This window comes from Glandiceps talaboti, chromosome 4 (genome assembly GCF_964340395.1).
Source record: "Glandiceps talaboti chromosome 4, keGlaTala1.1, whole genome shotgun sequence".
NCBI classification, from domain to species: Eukaryota; Metazoa; Hemichordata; class Enteropneusta; family Spengelidae; genus Glandiceps; species Glandiceps talaboti.
In genome coordinates, this window is record NC_135552.1 from 7,656,632 (window position 1) to 7,678,250 (window position 21,619).

The window sequence follows — 21,619 nt, forward strand, 5'->3', positions numbered from 1 at the left end:
GACTGGCCTAGTACCCCAACCACATAAATCAAGTAGCTAGTTATAATATAAGTTGTGTGTCACTGGAATTGTTACTTTATTGTCAAAAATAATGTATATTAAACTAAATATGAAATTTTCATAACTTATATTGCATATTGAATTGTTTTTGGGGGAGTGTATGTGTGTGGGGGGGGGGGGGTAATTGATTATATGACAAATTGACTGGGGTTACTTGATTTAATATTTGAAATGATAGTCAATAGTTTCTCCTTCCTGAACATTGTTCACACACTATTATTAAAATCTCTCTAGCTTGCCTTCCCTCCCCATACATCTCTCTCTCTCTCTCTCTCTCTCTCTCTCTCTCTCTCTCTCTCTCTCTCTCTCTCTCTCTCTCTCTCTCTCTCTCTCTCTCTCTCTCTCTCTCTCTCTCTCTCTCTCTCTCTCATTAAGTCATTTAAGAAATATGAAAACAATAATTCCTTTCATACATAAATTTTTATTCAAACAGTGTATAACATTCCATCAATTGCACTTAAAGATACAAATTCTGCACATGTACAGAATTGGACGGTAAACAAACTAAAATTTAAGTACTATTGTAACTTACATTAGCGTAGAACTTGATGATCTTGATCATCTCAACTCCATGCTTTGCAATATACCCAATAGTTCAGTTTCCAATCTTTTAAAAATGTTCTTTACTGTTCACATCAAGCAGTGACGCCATTCACTTTAATAGATATATTGTGATATTGTGTGGTGTATCATGGTTGAATCAATCAGAAAATGTTCCTCTTTTGTGGTCCTTGATGACTGATGCCAACTCATTTAATATCCATCATCACATGGGATGATTTTTGCATCAACAGACACAGTTGGTAGATTTAAATGCCAGTTACAATTTGCACCCACTTTTGGATAAAGTAAAGTGTTTTTAATCTAGTAGTACTCATTTACCACACTCATTTGTAGCATTCATATCAAGTGTATAGAATATTAAAACAATTGTGGCACACATGAAAGTGTTTTACTTCGATGTTACAGGTTGTAAGTAAAATCATGAATTTCTATCGCTGTATTGAAGCATGAGGTGAAACAATATTGTCATGGTCTCCCAACACCAACAATGGTTTGTTCTAATCTAAGTTCAAGTAAACTTACATAACTACAGAACATCAATGCAGCTAACAACTCCATGCTGAGACTTAATTTGATTTGGTTGTAAATGGCTGGACGATAGGTATGATTATACTAGTGGTGTGCAATTTTCACGAATATTTGAATACTGAAGTCTCGTTTTAAGTTGGTGACCACTTCTAAAATTTAATGTTTGACTTGCAAAAAACATGTTTTCTAAACATTTCAGGACAATAACATTCAGAGAATTATCAGTAATCGTATCAAACAATAACTATAATATCTTTACAGTCAATTGTATGTTTTATTATTTAAGTTTTATTGAGGAACATCTGACCATGTAAGGGTACTTGTGTAAAAACGTGTTTAGATGGTGTTGGGACAGGCCTCTCAAAATATCAATTTCTCATGGCATCATTTTAAGATCTGTACATGGAAGTATGTATGTACGCATTGATTTTCACATTGTACAGTACTACACACGGTAGGGGGGGGGGGGGTCTATGCGTATGCAATACACACTGGGAGAAAAACAGTAATTATAGAAACCCTGAGCTTGTGTGGTCAATTACGATATGTAATCATGGTACATATTTAAGAGTGCCTTTGAAAACAGAGAGTCTCAGGCCTGTGCTTTCAGCAATGAATGTTGAGATCTTAGGGCTTTACAATTATTACTCATGGCACAGACCTAAAAAGAGAAACTAAGGAGATCATCTGATGCATAGCAAACATAATGCCTTTGATCATAGACCCTCCTCCCTGGGTGGAGGGTCTATGCTTCAATAAAGTTGGAATGAGTAACAGTTATTTCATTCTGCAGGCATCGATATCAGAATAATATAGATTGGTCATGAAATGGAATATACACAAATGACTTCAAACAATGGAATTATGCTTGCTGGGCATGTATAAAAAACATTTACCGGTATAATCAATGGACCCTTAAAGGTGATTCAAAATGCTCACATTCACTATCGCTTAATTTGCAAAAAGCAAGAACAAACAACAAGTCATGTAGCAAATGTAGTTTTACATTCAGTTCATTATAATTTGGAATGAAAGAATATTTAAATGAAAATTCTGATTTTCCCATCATGAAAACTATCAAAATATAAAAACCTATAAAGTTCATTACATATATCTATGTAATCCTTTGTAAAAAAAAAAATTTAACATGAAAAAATGGAAATCACCATTTCATAGAATGTTCACACTTTCATGTAATGTAAATGTAAATAAAGAGAATAAAAATCATTCATACAGTCATTATTTTAATAAAAATATCATTTGTTTGTTTGTTTTTGTCCTGTTTGCATAGACAGAAATGTTGAAATGTTCAATTAGTTTACAAAACAAGTACCTGTATGTCTGTCTGTATGAGCATTGAACCAGGGTCATTACAGAATAGCAGACTTTCATAATCTTCTTGTATTCTCACCACAAACAGCAAATTCAAATGATGCATACATTTCAAGGATGTGTTCATGATGGGGGCAAATAGAGGGTGGTGTCGGTACAAGTTTTAGCATTTTCTCTTGAAATCAATATTGACTTTCCTAGCCATCCTGATTTGATATTGTCATTGTAGTTAATGCACTACCCGATAGAACGATATCACTAGTCTCTGTATTGGCTGTGTTTGTATTTCTTGGCACGGTTCTCTCTGGTTTCTTTGCTCTCTTCTTGTTCTTGCTAGATCTGTTATGTTCCAATACAACTCCAGCACCACCACTACCAAGGAAAAGATTTTCAAGGAACTGGAAAGGAAATACATAAAAGCGTGTGTGATTCTATTATCCTTCATGTGTAACAACACATTACATTGATAATGAATACAAATAACTACCTAAATCTTTCTTGGTAAAAGTCACGATTAAAGATTCTTTGCAAGCTGATGTTTCTGATGTTGTTCACATAATTTGGACTCTTCAAAGAGCTGTATCTCACAGTGGGATGTATGCATTGTAAATGGATGTGTATGTGTCTGTGTGCTGTATACATGTATGCATGTATTGTATGCATGTATTGTATGCATGTGTATGTATGTCGATGTATGTATGTATGTATGCATGGATGGATGGATGGGTATCTGTCTGTCTGTATGTATGTATGTACATGGATGTAACTATGTATGTAGGTACATACATATGTACTTACATACATATGTATTAGTAACGACTCATAACATCCTTACTCTTTTGAATTAAATAATGCTCTGCTACTAATATTTGCATCGAGCACTGTTCTCTCCAGCGAAACACTCATATTCATATGTATGTATGTATGTATGTATGTATGTATGTATGTATGTATCATTATGTATGTATGTCTGTCTGTTGGTATGTATGTACTATGTATGTATGTATGTATGTATGTATGTATGTATGTATGTATCATTGTGTATGGTATGTATGTATGTATGTATGTATGTATGTATGTATGTATGTATGTGTATGTATGTATGTATGTATCTGTGTATGGTATGTATGTATGTATGTATGTATGTATGTATGTATGTATGTATCATTGTGTATGGTATGTATGTATGTATGTATGTATGTATGTATGTATGTATGTATGTATGCATGCATGTATGTATGTATGTATGAAATACAATGTACTTTATACTTTTGTATACATTTATGTTTAATATACATGTATGTGTAAATATTTATGAATAAAGATGATTATACAGCAAGCCAGAAGCTAGACTTACCTCTAGTCTTACAGCAGAGCTGGGTCTCTCCATAGATCCAAGCCGTCCACCACTATTACTCCTTCTCCTTATCTGTGTTTGTACTCTGTTCCTTGTCCTCCCCCTATCCCTCGACACCTCATTACCCCTACTACTACCACTTGGACTGTTATTTTCATTGGGTAGTGGAGGGCGTCCATGCACTGTGCTAGATGCACTATTACTTTGCCGTCCCTGTATGGGTGTCATAATCTCTTCTCTAGGAATGGGTATAGATGGAACACTCTCATGATTGTCTGCTTGGGGTATGTGTACTTGGTGATGAATTCTTCCCCTGGGTTGCGTTTCTCTATTTGTAATCCTGTCTGACACTCTAAGGAAGTCATCAATTAATGGTGCAATATCAGATGTATGTGGTAATGGAATTGATGGTGGTACAGGGACCCTGTCACCATTTTGTACCCTGTTTTCTTGTCTATATCGTGTTAAGGTTTGTGTATCTTGTCTCTGACTTGATGTATTGACAATGCCATTCCTAAGATTAGTTCTAGTTGATTCTCTAGATCGTGGTGGAGTTCCGGCATCTCCACCATTCCTGGGTGGTGTTCTCTCTCTTCTTCTCAGACTAGTTAACGATGAGATGCTATCACTCCTAACGAGTTCTTGTCCTCTGAAACCAAAATGACAAGATTTGTCAATTTTTCAAAGTGAACATCAATGGACACACTGTCTCAAACAGCAAAATGGCAAGATACATGAACCTGTCATATCAACAGCTCACACTATGTTTAAAGCTATATCAAAAACAGTGAATTACTAAAATGTACTAAATCATTAGAAATTCAAAATGTCATTTGATTGGACCGATCCTTTAACTTTTAATGTAGTAAATACCCCCAGTATTTGATTTTCTATTGTTCTTTTCATAAACGAGTGAAAGTACTTCTACTCTTGGTATCTTGATATCATTGATCAAAATGGGTCATACACGATAAACTGAGGTCTTTTATATTAATATATTATTTGTGTATTCTGGTTTACAACTCTCTAAAGGACATTTTTTACCGTATTTTACTTGTTTCCTTTGGAGAACATGGATGGATATTTTGATTTACACACAATATCAGTAATTGTTCACCTGTGTGGTTGCCTGCCCGATTCCATGACTAGACCCTGTCAGATTAATTGACATAAAAAGTAATATTTTTGTTCACCTGTGTGGTTGCCTGCTTCCATAACTAGACCCTGTAAGGTTAATTGACAGACAACAGTAATAATTGTTTACCTTTGTGGTTGCCTGCTTCCATAACTAGACCCTGTCAGAGCAAAGGTTGACTGAAAACCTTCACCATTAGAAGTACTGCCAGTGTTTCCATCACCACCCCTCAAAACACGACCATTGGGAAGACTTCCTCTCCTTGTGGCAATTCCGATACCGGGAATTTCCAGTTGCAGTGTGTTTCCGGTTTCCTCCTGTCTGTTTGTAGCATTTGATGCTGCAATGGCAGCCTGTTGCCGCTGCCTAGCAATCCTTGCATTTTCTAGGACAGTCCTGATAGCATTGTACATGTTGGTGCCATCCACTGGACAAGTGCCACGTTGGTGGAGAAGCCATTGGTTTATGCAGCTACTGTGAAACTAAGACAGATTTAAACAAAGTCACATAACGCATCAAATAATTCCAATCATAAAGCCCCAAAATAATATACATGGCTAACATTTCTACACCATATTACCTCTTTACCTTTTCCAGTTGAATCTATTGAATTTTCTTTTATCAAATTTTTTTTTTTTTAAATTTGAATTTTTTTTACTAGATATTGAAAAAACAGCAAACTTTACCAAATCATGCAAAAGTGTTGTTTCTCATTTGATAGGCCCTAAAAACCACCATTGAGTAGAAACCGTCAATAGCAGAAAAAAATTCCATATCTTCTGAAGTTTCAGAAGATTTGTTGTCTGAACCGTACGCATGCAAAATTGTCATTATTTTGTTTTTTGCCATATCTTATTACCAGGTATTATAATCTAGAGGCTATCTGTGACTTTGAATCTGGGGATCTGAAGATGCATGACTATACTGACGTTGTTTAGTAGTATTAGTAATACCAGCATGTGGTCTAGCTAGATTTTTGAAGGCATTTTGCTAGACGCTGGGTAGGAGATCTTCAGATTCAAAGCCATGGATAGCATCTAGATTACAGGGTTAAGGCCATATCAGGAGCATTGTTTCCACCAGATGAAAATTTACAGAAAAATCTACAAAATACTGAAAGAATAGTAAGTATGAGCAAACATGGCAAAGAGTCTTGCTTTGAGTGTAAGAAGACACAATATGTGGTCTTGAGTTTCAAGATGGAGATATCATCTATTTGTTCTGTGAATTTTAATTTTTTTAAATAAATTTTCTCAACAATTATAAATTTATATTAACCCTTGAAGTTATTGTCATTATGATATCTCTGTCAATACACTATTTTAGTTTACATGGCCTTTTTGGTTTCTATGCAGCAATCATAGAATGATTCACTAAGTGTAACTGAAAAATGACTCTGGCTTTAATAAATTATAATGACTTTGTATAGATATCGGTACAGGCATGCATGTCTCTTCCCTACAGGTGCAAAAGTTGCACTTACTTCAGTCCACTGCAAAAGTAAAATCATCAATGGTTAGAGTTAATACTCTTTTAACCCAGTGGAGGTAATATATAGCATATGCATGAGACTTTAGACACCTTTACTCAAAGCTTTCAAAAGCTTTCAACTAATTGTAAAGAGTATGTTACTATACTTTCTAATTATAATCATTTAACAAACACAGGCAACCGTTAGTCATTTTGTTGCATTGTTTTCTAGCCCATCAAATGAACCTTGCAATAAGCTTCATGTTATACCCACTTGTGAAGAGAACAAAATACCATAAATAGTTTCACTATATGTATCTTACCTCATGCCTACATGGCAGTTTCTTGACAATTTGTCCGGCAGTGTACACTCTAAGACAAATTCTACACTGAGCACCAGGTGATAGTAGTAAACTGCCCTGTCTGACAGTCATGGTGGGTAATGCCTGTACCATAGACTCTGGTAGAGTATCAGTGGTACCACCCTCTTGGCTGTTGATGCAAAGACATAAGGATGGTAAGATTTAGTACAAGAAAGTAGATTGGGTTTATGCATTTGATGAAAGTTCCTCTTGTTACAAATAATCTTGTCAATAAAAATATAGACTTTCTCTAATAATTTATATAGAAGTGTCTGGGCACAACTCAATCTGATTAAAATCTGATGTGGGAATATGCATTAATTCCTTTATTTACATTTTTCTCCTTTCAATATTGTTCCTTCCATTTGATATTGTTGCTGTTCGAGTAGGAAGACCAATAATCCCCTAACTCGTCCATCAACTTGTACACATCCCTTCACTCATTCATCAAACTGTACAAACCCCCCAACTCATCCATCAAGCTGTATAAACCCCCTAACTCATCCATCAAACTGTACAAACCCCCTAACTCACCCATCAAGCTGCACAAACCCCCTAACTCATCCATCAAGCTGTACATGTACAACCCCCCTAACTCATCCATCAAGCTGTACAAACCCCCTAACTCATCCATCAAGCTGTACAAACCCCCTAACTCATCCATCAAGCTGTACATGTACAACCCCCCTAACTCATCCATCAAGCTGTACAAAACCCCCTAACTCATCCATCAAGCTGTGCATGTACAAAACCCCTAACTCATCCATCAAGCTGTACAAACCCCCTAACTCATCCATCAAACTGTACAAACCTCCTAACTCATCCATCAAGCTGTACATGTACAAACCCCCTAACTCATCCATCAAATTGTGTAAACCCCCAACTCATCCATCAAGCTGTATAAACCCCCTAACTCATCCATCAAGCTGTACAAACCCCCTAACTCATCCATCAAGCTGTACAAACCCCCTAACTCATCCATCAAACTGTACAAACCCCCTAACTCACCCGTCAAGCTGTAGCAGTACATCATAATCATTTTCTGTTATATCTCTGTTTTGTAAATCACTAACTACAGCTGATGGAAGTGTTGCACCAGAACCTCTCTCAGCTGGTCTCCATCGTTGGTTAGCTCTCTGTAAAAGAAACAAAAACATGTTACATGGTTACCAAACCCTGCATGATGTTTTACACTTCCACTTAGAGTGTGACCAAGATATCTATGTATTTCAAACAATACTGTACATACTATCTAGAGTGAGATCTACACTGTCAATGAAAATGAAAGTTGTTAGTTACAGAATGAATGCAAACGATGAACAAAACCTTGAGAATATACAAAATGTTGAATGAGTTCATTTCATTGGAATGTAGTTGATCAGTGAAATAAATACTAAGTATTTCACTATACATCAACTTTTCACTACATCTTATCAATCACATTACAACAAAAATTAGCAACTACCACTAACCAGTGTCTGAGATTGATAATCTAATCAAAATATAAACACACACACATCTATAGACTGAAAGATCCATTGTTGCGGGGCAATGATGAATTTCTCAATGATGAAATTCATATGTGAAAGTAGAGTTACAGTCAACATGGGTCACTACCCAACAAGAGTAAACTGACATCAAAATTACTAAGCACAATGTTAATGTGTCTACAGTCTATTTCTGGTTTGTTGATTGATTGATTGATTGATTGATTGATTGATTGATTGATTGATTGGTTGGTTGATTGGTTGATTGATTGATTGATTGATTGATTGATTGATTGATTGATTGATTGATTGACTGACTTATCATAACATCATTTTGACATACAATAGCAAGCGGAAATATTGTAATTTTACAAACTTTGTTTCAGATACTAGAATGCAATTCAAAAGTTTGATTTACCTGTCTGAAGAGGAATGAATGTTCCATATGTACACTAGTAGTAAAGCAGCCTTGACAAAGACAGTAATCCACACAGTTTGTACACCTGTATTAATGATAATGACAAAATAAACTTTAGGTATATGATGACATGAAACACTAATAATAAACAATATGGAAATAACACCTTGTGAAGTAAATTTTAAAGACCTACCTATAGTCTCTAGCCTGAAAGATCAAGGTGTTCCTTCCACTTATAATATGTGCTCTCTCTGGGGTAGTGAGTGGTTACATAAGCGGACCAATGGCTGGACCTTTCAGACCACTTGTCTGTGTTCAGATTAACCTATTCCCAAGAACCTGTCTAACTGTATAGACACACCTCTGAACTAATATGTTGTATTGAAAACTGGCACTTTGTATTGATAATCAATGCCCATAATACCTAACATTTGATGGTTTGATAAGATTTGTGAAGTTATTACACTGATTTTGCTAAGGTAGGTGAATGCTAGTAAGTGAAAGGGGAATATGGTATTAAAAACTGGCATAGTTCCTAATACACTGAACCATAATTTTGGTAGGGAACCCCAGTTAAAAAGATTTTACCTGCTTACTGCCCTTAACAAAACACATAGTATTATTTTGTGAGGTATTGTGCACTGTATTGTAAAATTCCAATACAATAAAAATAGCGCCAATTAAATGGAACTGTAGCACAACTGTATGTACAGTTTATGTGTTATGTATTACATGTCACGTATCTGTAATGTCAAGTTGGTGCGTCAGCTTTTACATACAATAATTAACCAGAGCAAGCACAACTTCAAATACTAGTACAGTGAGACAAAGAAGGAGTCGTTGCAGTTTGGGGTTTCAAATGATTTAGATAAAAAATGTAATACACTAATACAATAAAATAGTACCATCTTTTATGCTTGTTCTCTGAGGATACATGAAGGGTTTTTAACTGACTTTCAATTGAAAACCAAACAAGTATGCCAAACACTGTCTGACAATCAGTGATAGCCTCCTGACCTTATAACTGGTACCTTGTTTTTAATTTGGTATTGTTTCCCTATTCAATCTATCAACTGACTCTCAGTGACAGATTCTGTAACCAGTCTGTATTTTATAGACCTCAGAATGAAAAAGTACATGCATATAAAGTACGTCTTTTGCCATAAGTACAGTACTACTAATTGGTAAAGGTGGAAGTCTAAAAACTACCATTTGTGTACTTACCGATAACATTTACCCTGTATGGGGGACATTCGACATCTCTTGCAAACTGACCCTAAATGTAAATCTAATCTCTCTGCCCTGGTCTTCCTGACTGATGAATTCCTAAACTCTTCTTGGAGACTCTGAATTGGTCCAAAGTTTTCTCTGCATAGTGGACATAAAATGGTTGTTTCACCTGAAGACTTCTGATGTTCTGCCCATACTTTCATACATTTGATGTGGATACTCTTGGCACAACCATACCTGGACAGGAAGAAATAAATCAAAGTATGGTTTAAGGACAAGACACCTGGGTTGATATTTCTTAGTCATCACAAGAAAGATGGGTTCAGAGATAAAGTCACACACAGTGGTTGATGTAGACCTTGCAGGAAAGGGTCTATGATTCTACATGTGATTTCTTCACAGGGGGGACTCCCATTGAAACGATACATATTTGTCACCCACACAATTTTACTTTCAGGTATCCAAGTCTGAAAAGGGATGTGCTCTTTGCATTTGTCTTGTCTGAAAAGGGGATTCCATGCAGAAAGGGGTTTACACTGACTATTCACTTCTTCTTTTTTTTTCTTTTTTTTTCTTTTGGGGGGGGGGGGGGGGGGGGGGGGGTGTCCGACTGTCCGTTATTCATGTGCAGTCTGAAAAAGGTAGGTTGCTATTGTTCTTGTCTGAAAAGAGTAGGGATTCTTACATGCAAGCCACACACTTCCACCATTTCTATATGAATGTAAACATCCATAGAAATGTTTAGTCTGGAACCTGAGAACAAGGTCTGTCGAATGGTGGCTTTCAGTATCTTTATAGTGATTGCTTTGCATTGCACAGTACTGTCACCATTGATTATCACACTACTACAACTAAAAGAAGTGGATGACAATCCCAGTGCATATGTATACTGACCTACAATACGTAACAGGTTCATGTTTCTCAAGTAATTCATCTTGACAGATTGGACACACATCATCTTCAGTGATGGGTCTCTGTTCAAGTTGTGTCTTTCCATCAGGACCAACCTCCGTACCACCACTGCTATTTTTCTCTGCACGTTTTGCAGCATTGAAACCCTGTCCTCGTCTCCTTCCATCTTCATGTTGTGTTATACCTCTAAGAATTTCATTAATTTCTCTTTCCACTAGTCCCTTCTGGAAAGACACAGGGTTCTGTCTGGGAACGCGGAATTTTTTGAGTAAAACCCAACATATATGAGGACATAAGTCTTTGTCTTTTTTGAATGTTTGACAGGTACAAGTGTGAGGGTCACCAAGGAAGACCTAATAAAGAACAAAGAAAAGATATATTGATCATGCGGATAAGCAAGTCATGATGATCTTAAACATCAAAGTTTTTAATAACTTTATGATTCAACTTCCAATGAGAGTTCAGGTGTGATATAATAAGGTTGAATGGGGATTGTCAAATCTATAAGTATTAGTGTGATTGGGTTCTAAATTGTCTATCATGTCATCTACAGTGGTCAGGTTTCAACCCATACCAATCTTAGTAAATGTCTATGTAAACTGTTGATTTGTTTTGCTTTTCTGGGTTTTTGTTGTTGTTTTTTTGGTGTGTTTTTTTCGGGGGGAGGGGGTGTTTTTTCTGTTGTTGCTGTTGTTGCTGTTGGTGTTGTTGTTGTTGTTGTTGTTGTTGTTGTTGTTGATGATGATGATGATGATGATGATGATGATGATGATGATGATGATGATGATGATGATGATGATGATGATGACGACGACGACGACGACGACGACGACGACGACGACCATCATCATCATATTCATCATCATCATCACCATCTAATATACAATATGATTTACTATGATACAGAATGAAACTATTGATTATTGTATATATCTTTCATTTCTGGTAACTATGATAAAATTGAATCTTTCAGATGGTATTGCAAATAATCAGGCTCTCAAAATTTATCCTTACCTTGTGTTTTTTACGTTCGCCATCCTCCTGTAATAGAAATCCTGTTGGACCAACATTTCTCAAAATATACATGGTCGCCCTCTCTGCCTGGTCCTGTCTCCAACTTACTGTGTCTGTAACAGTTCTTCGCCATGGTACACTTCTCGACATGGTTGATATTGTCAGAAAGATGAAATTGGACGTTGTTTTACTATTTTACACAATTAAACATATTCCAGCAAAGAATTTTGGACTGGGAATAAAGAATTATATCTCACAGCTTAACATGGAGACTGTGATATAATTTTTTAGCATACTATTTCAAACTTCAAATCTTGAGTGACTGAGGGTTTTTTCTTCATCAAGTTGTTCGTTGCCATCGATGTTACGTCGGAGGCGTCCTTAGTTCCCGGTCCTAGTATCACGTATATAATATCGATGACGACTTGTCATGGGTCATATTGACTTCAAGTACCATGCTCTGTTATCCTTTGAAAGAATGGGATTGACATACAAACGCGTAGAAGTTGTACGTTATCTGGACGGAATGTGAAAATCAACGGAAGACAGTACAGCTACAGTTCAGATCAGAAGTCCTCCATTTTGAAATGTTTACTTGCCTCGTTTTGGTGATCACCATGTCACTCATTCCAGAAGAAATATTATAATATACAAAATCCTCACAAAAAGAACATTTTGTATTTCAACTAATCATTATTTAATAATTATCACAAATTTTTAAAGTTTCATTTGTTCTTGGACTACAAATATTTTTCAGAAAACATGATTATGGATTGAAAATAAAATGATAGCATTTATAGTCCGTGTAAGAGGCTGGAGGTAAATTCCTCTCACTAAGGCCGCCATTTTCGACGCTCCTGGTTGCTACTTAGAAAGTGACAGTTCCTCGCGGAGAGCTCAACTACGATTCTTCTGAACTGTTATAAAGGGATTCTGATCAAACTGTTAATGCGAACCATTCAACTGTGGAAGACACGGCGTCTCAACCCGTCTACCATTGTTGACCCTCGTCGTTAACGCGAGATTTTGACAGACGAATTTAGATTACACTGCACTGACAGCGCTCAGAAAATGGCAGACGACAGACAGTATCATCTCAAACTTGGTGGAAACGCCGCAGCTCATGTAGATGCATATTTCGAATACAGAAAGTAAGTTTAGATATTTAATAGTACACTGTAGCATATCCTGAAGTATTTTGAAGGCTAAAATTATTTTTGAAGCTAGTGAATCAACAGTGCGTGGACCATATAAAATGTAAACGTTATGGTTATATTGCATTGACGTATATCTCATTGACTTGGTCGTTGGCCTGAAGTGACCTTTCAAGTGTCATTGAGCCGACATACTCTACAGGTGTGATGGGTGCGGTCAGTCAGTCAAAAAACAACCAGGAGAAAATAGCACACTTAATCCATTTATACCATTTAATTCATTGATTATATTGTATTACTTGTACAATTCTTCAATTCACTATTACAATTTAACCAAATAATAGAACTTTTATCTGAACAAATAAACACCTTTTAGACTTTTATCTTACACTTCTAATATTATATACACTACGGCATAGCAATGTGCAATATTTTTATGCATACATAGTTTTTACGTATCTTTTTACTACTGTTGAATGGAAACATTTTTACAACAAAAAATAGAGATTGAAGGGGGGGTGTTAAAAAAGTATTGCGATTCACATCCCCCCCCCCCCCGCCTTTCAAATCGTCCCATTACATCTCACTCCAATTTCAAATCGCACCAATAATTATTATTATCTAATACTATTTTCAACTCATCTCAATTCCTTTCAAAATCATGTAGTAATTTGCAGATCTTTGCAATATGATTTACATTTACATGTATGAGAATCAGGAATGGATCGATAGAAGCCTACATGCAAAATATATTAGAATGAGGTAAAGGCCTACTCCCTGGGTTTATGTGCTCATCATTCATCTTTATTTCCATCATAAAATAAAGTACAAAGTTTGGCTGGATCAATTTCTGGAAGTCAGTGAAGTTGCATTAGGATTAGCAAGATGTGGTCACAATTGGGTTTCCTGATTTTAGTTATAAAAGACATTGCAGTAAACCTAAGAGCATCGTGTGTTCACTATGTCTTGATTTTAAATTTGGTTGCTCACTCCATCATTTTGGTAAGAACCCCCCCCCCCCCCCCCCAACACATAATGAAAAATAAACAAGCATTCAGCCGACAAATCTGATGCACTGAAATTGGGGTGAGTTGACACTCTGGCGAGGTGAAATTTGGGTGAGTTGAATGGGACAAGTTGAAATGGGACGAGTTGAAATTGGGATGAAGTGATCTGTCACCATCTGCTAAAGCAACGAAATATGTACCTCTTGGCAGGTATGTTTTGGATGGTGCCATATGATAAAGAGGCCTGTGGTTTATGACATTGGCATTCATTGATTAAAACAACCATTAAAACCTAAATGTTGATGAAATCTATTATTACATGTACCTCTAGGATTGTTGGTGAAGATGATGATGGGAAGTTATTTACACCAGAAGAGTATGATAAATATAAAAAGACTGTGGTAACTAAAAGAATGAAGAACCGTTTGTTTGTTAGTTGGACATCACCAAGTGGAATGGATTGTAAGCTGATTGGACCAGAAACACCATGTTTTTGTACACATAGGTAAAGTCTCTCCACTTGTTATATTCTACTAGCCATGAGTACAATCTTTATTGGTTAACCCTGAAATATGGACCCCACTGGAAACAAGTCTTTGACTTTTGTGTGTTATCCAAGTAATTCAACAATTTGTATCAGTTTTTATTTGTATATCTGCTGTGCCATCAATCTTGTTGTTTTACTGAAATAAACTTAACTAAACTAAACCAAATAGGGGGACTTTTGGCAAAACAAAATTGAAAGTTTTCAGAACAAGATACATGACATAATGTACCTAATTCTCAGAACCTGCTATAATGCACAAATAGCACATGGAGTGGAAGTCATGATGTCAACCAAGAAATAAAGTGCCAAGATGGTAAAATTTATTTCAAGTAAATGAGAACTATGCAAATTAACCAATAATATTATTTCCTGGGTCGGACACTGATAATAGGATTATCTGAGTTTTTTTAAGGGTGGTGAGCAGGTTAAATTTACCTGAGCTTCCCAGTCATGTTACCGGTGTTCCCCACCAAAATTATATAACAGTGTATGGGAACTATGCTAGTTTTACCAAATTTACCCCAGGGTTCCCACACCTGAACAAAAACACTGGTGTATGCTATATTCTGCCCCCTAGAGTCCAAAATGACTACAGCCTTACAGATCACTTTACTGAAGTTATGTTTATTTATTTTAAATTCTTTCTTCTTGCAGTATTTTTTATTTTATTTCATTATTTTTTTTCTGTGAAGTGCCCATGACTAGTATGAGTACTGTTGTGAATATATGGCGCTATATAAATGTTTTATTTATTTATTATTTATTTACAAACAATGGATTCAGTCACATTTTTAGTTCAAATACTTAATTGCTATCTGACTTGAAAATGTTCTTCTGTCAAGCCGTGAGATAGTCCATGTCTCTGGGCTATTGCTTTTGATGAAGACTGACCCACTGGACTTCTCTTATTAAGAGTCAACATCAGAGTGCAAATGAGCATACCATTTTTTTTTTATGTGTGAATTTACTCATTTTCATTTTAACAGAAATTACAGGATGGTACCCCACTATTACCATATGCCAGGAGAATCCTAGTCAAAGATTATGTCATTGTTACATTTCTTTCATCAGGTACAAACAACACAAGACAGATTTTGATGTGCTTCCTGAAGAGAGACCCATCATGTTGCCCTGCAGGGTCAAAGGTTGTCGGTGTAGAAGTTATCATTACGTACCATTAAATGGCAGTCAACCAATACGATGCCAATGTAAACACTATTCTGATGATCATGCTGAAACACAACCCTACAAATGCAAGAAAGGTACAATTAACTTCAAACAGTAATATTAAAAGTATTTTGCCAAGCATAGCATTTTTTTTCAACAGTGGCACTCAGTCAGTCACTTGCAATAAAGGTGTTCAAAGTCTGTGAATAATGTTTCAACTCATGATATATACACATCCATTAACCTCTCACGTTCTGCTTTTGCAGGGAGAACAATAATTAGTTGTTTCTTTTGAACTACATAGTATGGGTCTTTTGTAAGAAATTGGACTACATGGATAACTTGAATGACTGACCATGAATTCATTGCAATATGATAGTCCAGCCTAGCATCAAATACTAAAAGCATTCCATAGCACAGGAAGTACAATACAAATGTACAAGTAAACTCGAAATGTTTCAGGTTTTCAATCATTTCAGTATTTTGTCAGGCAAGAAAACTATTTGCAGGACATGAATGCCAGGAGCATGTTTTAAACCCTGCGTGAATATTAAAACCTGTTGCCAAGAATACCATTGCATACATGTTCAGTTCTTGTATTGGTTTTGCTTGGTACAATACCATTACCTCCAACACTTCCAGCTGTATTCTCCTTTAACATTTGTGGTCGGGACAGCCACAGGAATGTCTGGTTTCTGTAACTTATTTGTGTTATCAAGACAAATCAGTATGAAACAGTTCATACATAATTCTTTTTTTTATTTTACAATGTTTTAATAAACTTGATGCCTGCAGTAGTTTTTAAGTGTTGTCTGTTTTTCAGTGATTGGTGATGATGAGATCAAATGAAGAGTAGTATTATGAAATGATTACTGAACACTTCCAGATTAGACTACTGAACCGATCACTTTGCGTTTTAATAAAGTTGACTCAAGTTTGTCAGTTGTTTGTAAACAAAATTCTGGTATAAAATAGAAAAATTTAAGCTAAGGCCTAAAAAAAATTGTTTGGTTCCAGTTACTTGACCCCACCTACTAGTTTTTCACTGCCGACCCTAAACTTTTTTTTACATATTCCCGAAAAATATAATAAAATCATGAAAATTGTGTGAAGTCTCGCGAGAAATAGTGGATGCAGAAACTGACATCAACTTAAAAAGACAATATAAAACTGTTCTTCCAATCTGTAATGGCTGTACATCTGATGGGAAGAAACCAATTTCACAGAGACTATATGGAAAACAACGGAAAACATAACTACCTGAACTAAACACTTGCACATAAAAAAAATCTGCCTAACCACTTTGGAAAAGACGCACCGTAATAGGATTTTGACGCTAATTTTGGCAGGAACGCGTCCCAGGGACGCATCAGAAAAAAGCTACCGCGACCTCTGCTATTCTAAAATTGAGCGTAATTGGAACCACACAATTTTTTTAGGGACCTAAAAATTTGGTGGCAGGTAACTGTCAGACTATTTATATAATTGTTATTATGATTTCTTATCAACGTTTTATTGTTATTTTTAGGCTGTAAATGTGTTGGTTTCAAGAGATCATTCACCTGCAGCTGCAGCCAGCCAACATACGTGCATGAGACATTAGTTGAAACTAAGGAAGAGAGGGAGGCCCGTGGTCACCCAGTGGGTTATGACGTACCCTATGCTGCTATGGGTGGTCTAACTGGTTTCAGTTCCTTGGCAGAGGGTTATATGAGATTGGATGACAGTGGACTAGGTTTGTCATTTATTTGATTGTACTTTGGGTGAATGTGTGCAGTACATGTAGTGTAATTTTAGTGTGAACTCTAAGCAAATTTGATGTGCCATACCTCAACTTATTATATGTGTACCAGAGATTACTTGCATCAGTGCCTTGTACAAACTCTAGCAGTATTTGCACAGCAATGCAGTACAGAAAACATTACTGCATAGGACCAGCATGTAAAATGAGGCACGATCATTCCTTGCACACAAAATAATATGATCGCACAGTATGATTTTTACAGATATTTGGCCTTTCATGTAAACATATGCAATAATAGCAGCATCCCATTCCACATGAGTGTGCAGTGTGGGTACTCAAGGGTATTTGCACTTGTGCTTGCCATGTTTTCTGCTGCACTTTTGTGAAAGTATGACCACACAGAACACTGCAAGTGCTTGTGCAAATACCCCCAAGTGTGTCACTTTAGTACTGTGTGTGTGCATGGGATTCTGTCATATCTATGCCAAAGGGAGAACAGAACAATTATTTCACTATCATACTTAAATCTGCATAATGTTCATTATTCTAAAATTAACATGTATTTGTCAAGTTAGTTTTTAGATTGTTTCACTCTCAAGTTTTATTCTCAAAATATTGAAAACTATTATTTTTGAATCTCAGGTGTTCCAGATGATGAGTTTTTGAACAGACCGATTGGGGCTGATGATCACCCATTCTTAAGAATGCATGCATCTACAATAAATCAACTAGAGGGTGGTGGTAGGAAAGGTCAAATCACATCAGGTGATGTAGATCAACTCAGTCATCAGATGTCACATCTTAAAAGACCAGGTGAAAGTGATATGGATTTCTATGAAAGGAGATACCAAGAAAGGGTAAGAATTTCAAAGTCAAGACTGGGTCTGTAAATTTGTCACTTTTCTCAAGTACCGTTTAGTTTCACAAAAGAAACCAATCATTTTGTGTGAGCTATTCACAAATACACATCTGCTCCGGTTGCTAAGAAACCAAATTATTGTAAATATCAGAGTTGAAGTATTAAGTAAAAGTAATTTATTGTAATGAAATTTTGATCACTTTTTTGATTCTGACAAACATTATTATTATTAGAAAAGACAGCCTTCACTCAAATTCAAAAGTTTGACCTTGACATTGTGCACAAGAGAATTTGACATTATTACAAAATATTTGTGTTGTCAATTGAGTGAAGAGAGAGAGAGTGGGGGAGTATGTCAGAACATATGAAATTTGTTGAATATTTTGTCAGATGCCCAGTCCTACTACATTTATTAATATTTATAGTGTAACAAGTTGTACCATACATTGTATTTTTCCAGCAAAAGGCAGAGAAAGCAAGAGCACGAGGTGGCTATAAACCAGCCATAAAACCAAGTCAGAGAAGAGCACCTAGAAAGTGAACCACAGTAGTTCATACACAGAGAAGATGACACACAGGAATTGAATGGTCAGAGAGATACTATTAAAAGTACATCAAATCCAGTAAAGTCATGTCAAGACTTTTGTGTCAAGGGTATTTCCTGTCTGGATGAAGGAAACCATGTGGAATATGATACACTTATATGTTGTGCTTGTTGAAACTTTTACAAAATTTCAGAAAAAAAATTGAAGTTTTACTGTGCAGTGTAGATGCTGTAGAGTAAAAGCCGAGATACAACCATTAGGTATGTGCATTGCATAAACAGTAGAAAATCATGATAATGACTTTCTGTTCCATAAAAATGTTTTGTACTACTTTACTCCATAGAATAGTTACAGAAAAGTGACAACGGTCATTAACAAGTGCTCACACCAATCCCATCTATTTGTTGTCTATAAAAAAGTTGTGTGTTGACTGGTCTCTTATAGAATCACATTTTGATTCTAACATCTATGTTTTAGACATAACTGATTTCTGTACAATCATAGACCCTCCACCCAGTGGAGGGTTTATGGTACAATTTATACACACGGATTTCTGTAAAATTTTTACACACTGAGTGAAGAAGACACAAAATATACAATGCACACAATGTTCATAAAGTACTTACAATGGTAGCTATCAACTTTCCATAGAGTGTAATGAGTCACATCTTTTACAAATTTTGAACTTGAAATTTTAAGAAACAGCTGTTAAGTATAAAATGTATATATTTATGAAAGTATCATAGATGTCTGTATAGACTTGCATATATATTGTACAAACTATGTATATTGATATATATTCTAGCTGGCTTCAAAAATTAGATTTGGCGAAATTTACTGCTGGCGACACGTTTTTCACTGTCACAATTTACATGAGATGACCATGGAAGTAGGAAGGACATAACTGACAAAATCTAAAAAAAAATAATCTGACAACTTGCCCTAAAGTTTCAAATGATCACATATAACTGGTCCATTTGATCAGCATTGGCTGTTTCACTGCAACACTGAACAAAATTTACATGACATAAATAGTATGTACTTTTGAAGATATTTGTTTTGAAAATAGCTCAGATCATCCACATGCTTGGATCAACTTCGTCATGCCCAAATATGTGTTCGGCAGGTAAACCTTTTACAACTGGACTCCTATCAGCACAATCAGAGCCATTCGAAAAAAAAGCACCTGGTGACACATATTTGCATATGTATATTAGCTACTTGAATAGAGTATTAGCTTACAAGTGACTGTGCTATAAGCTTACTGTGTTGTCAAATTTTGTCAAGTTCGATGATTGACCCTGAGATTGACCATATGATCCTACATCACTACATTTCACCATATTAAAGTCCTAAAGTAATGGCTAATATTCACTGAAAGTAGTGAAAACTTTTTGAGATTGGCTAATTCAGTGGCTAAATGTTTGAATTTGCTAGCGGGAGCACAGGGCACTTAGGCTTTGTTACTTATGTTTACGAAAACAACTAAACAGAAATGAGTAAACAAATACTGTGAAACATCAAGAACAGAGTAATAACAAATCAGTATTAACCATGTTTCTATGCAACAAGAACAACTATAATTTATGTTTTCCTATAAGTGAAATGGTCACAATGGTATGTACAGTTGTGACCATTTCGCACATAGGAAAACATAAATTATTGAAATTCTTGTAGCATAGAAACAGTGTTCATACTGGTTTGTAATTACTCTGTTGTCGATGTTTCTCAGTATTTGTTTACTTATTTTTGTTTGTTTGTTTGTTCATTTGTTTGTTTGTTTTTGTAAACATAACTAAGCCTGAGCGCCCTGTGGTGGGAGCCACTGAAAAGTGATGACAAATTTGAAGGAGAATCACTAAAACACCGTTAATCATGTACATCACAACAATTAGAAAAAAACTTGTTGCAGCAAAACATTTCAAATAAGCACCACTGGGTTTTAGCTTTACAAGTAGATATCAGGGTTTTTTTATTCAAGCAGAGAACTAAACATATATCACAAACAGCCCATAAACATTTATAGCCGTTTGAGAAATCCAGAATTCAAGCTGTACAATATTTTATATATTTTGTTTTTATGTTTTCTTTTGAAGTGGCTCAGGATTTACAGTACAAGTAGCTTTATTTACAGTATATAATAATTAGTTAATTGATAGTGAATGTATACCATGATATTCATAAAGGATATCTTTAGCAGTCCTCATAAACACAGCCCCCCCCCTAACCCCCCCCCCCCCCCCCGTATGGAAATCGCACCATTAAACCAATTGTCCTTATCCAGTTAGAATAGTGGGTGTGTCACATACAGACATACAGAGACTTGTTTTAATGTCTGTAAGCCAAATGTATTCACCTTTGATATTTACAGTACTGTTATTGTGAAGATTTAATATTCATGATATTGTCATTGTGTAAAAATGTTTCTTAATATTAATAAATATAAAATGTTTGAACTTTCACAGCTTGTAAAAATATTCAATCTTGCCAAACTCACGACTTTAGGTAGATGTAAGTAAACAACAACTATGGTATTAATGTATTTTTTTGTCATTTTTGAGAAATTACATATTTACAAATAAACTAATAACATGTATGCAATCATAAATATCTTGTTTTTAAGGTCATGATTCTTTTATCATTTTTCACAAAGTGGCAAAATTTTTCAGTAAAGTTAAAGTGCTGCACTAGCTGCAACTTAGTCTAGATCTATCCCTCGTCAAATCT

At 35.6% G+C, this 21,619-nt stretch overlaps 2 protein-coding genes across 2 annotated transcripts; one reads left to right on the forward strand and one right to left on the reverse strand.

Moving 5' to 3' along the window:
* Positions 1 to 512: 512 nt before the first annotated feature.
* Positions 513 to 12,429, reverse strand: LOC144433933 (E3 ubiquitin-protein ligase Zswim2-like). The gene is made up of 9 exons (XM_078122343.1): positions 11,870 to 12,429; positions 10,838 to 11,208; positions 9,938 to 10,180; positions 8,714 to 8,798; positions 7,817 to 7,944; positions 6,770 to 6,938; positions 5,106 to 5,458; positions 3,842 to 4,490; positions 513 to 2,882 (listed from the first exon to the last, which is right to left on the reverse strand). The coding sequence occupies exons 1-9, from the start codon at positions 12,017 to 12,019 to the stop codon at positions 2,682 to 2,684; spliced, it is 2,349 nt and encodes a 782-aa protein (XP_077978469.1). The 5' UTR covers positions 12,020 to 12,429; the 3' UTR covers positions 513 to 2,681.
* Positions 12,430 to 12,750: 321 nt separating this feature from the next.
* Positions 12,751 to 19,617, forward strand: LOC144434458 (protein FAM221A-like). The gene is made up of 6 exons (XM_078122909.1): positions 12,751 to 13,020; positions 14,362 to 14,535; positions 15,649 to 15,839; positions 17,273 to 17,479; positions 18,131 to 18,345; positions 18,808 to 19,617. Exons 1-6 carry the CDS (start codon positions 12,941 to 12,943, stop codon positions 18,886 to 18,888), a joined length of 948 nt encoding a protein of 315 aa, XP_077979035.1. The 5' UTR covers positions 12,751 to 12,940; the 3' UTR covers positions 18,889 to 19,617.
* The last annotated feature ends 2,002 nt before the right edge of the window (positions 19,618 to 21,619 follow it).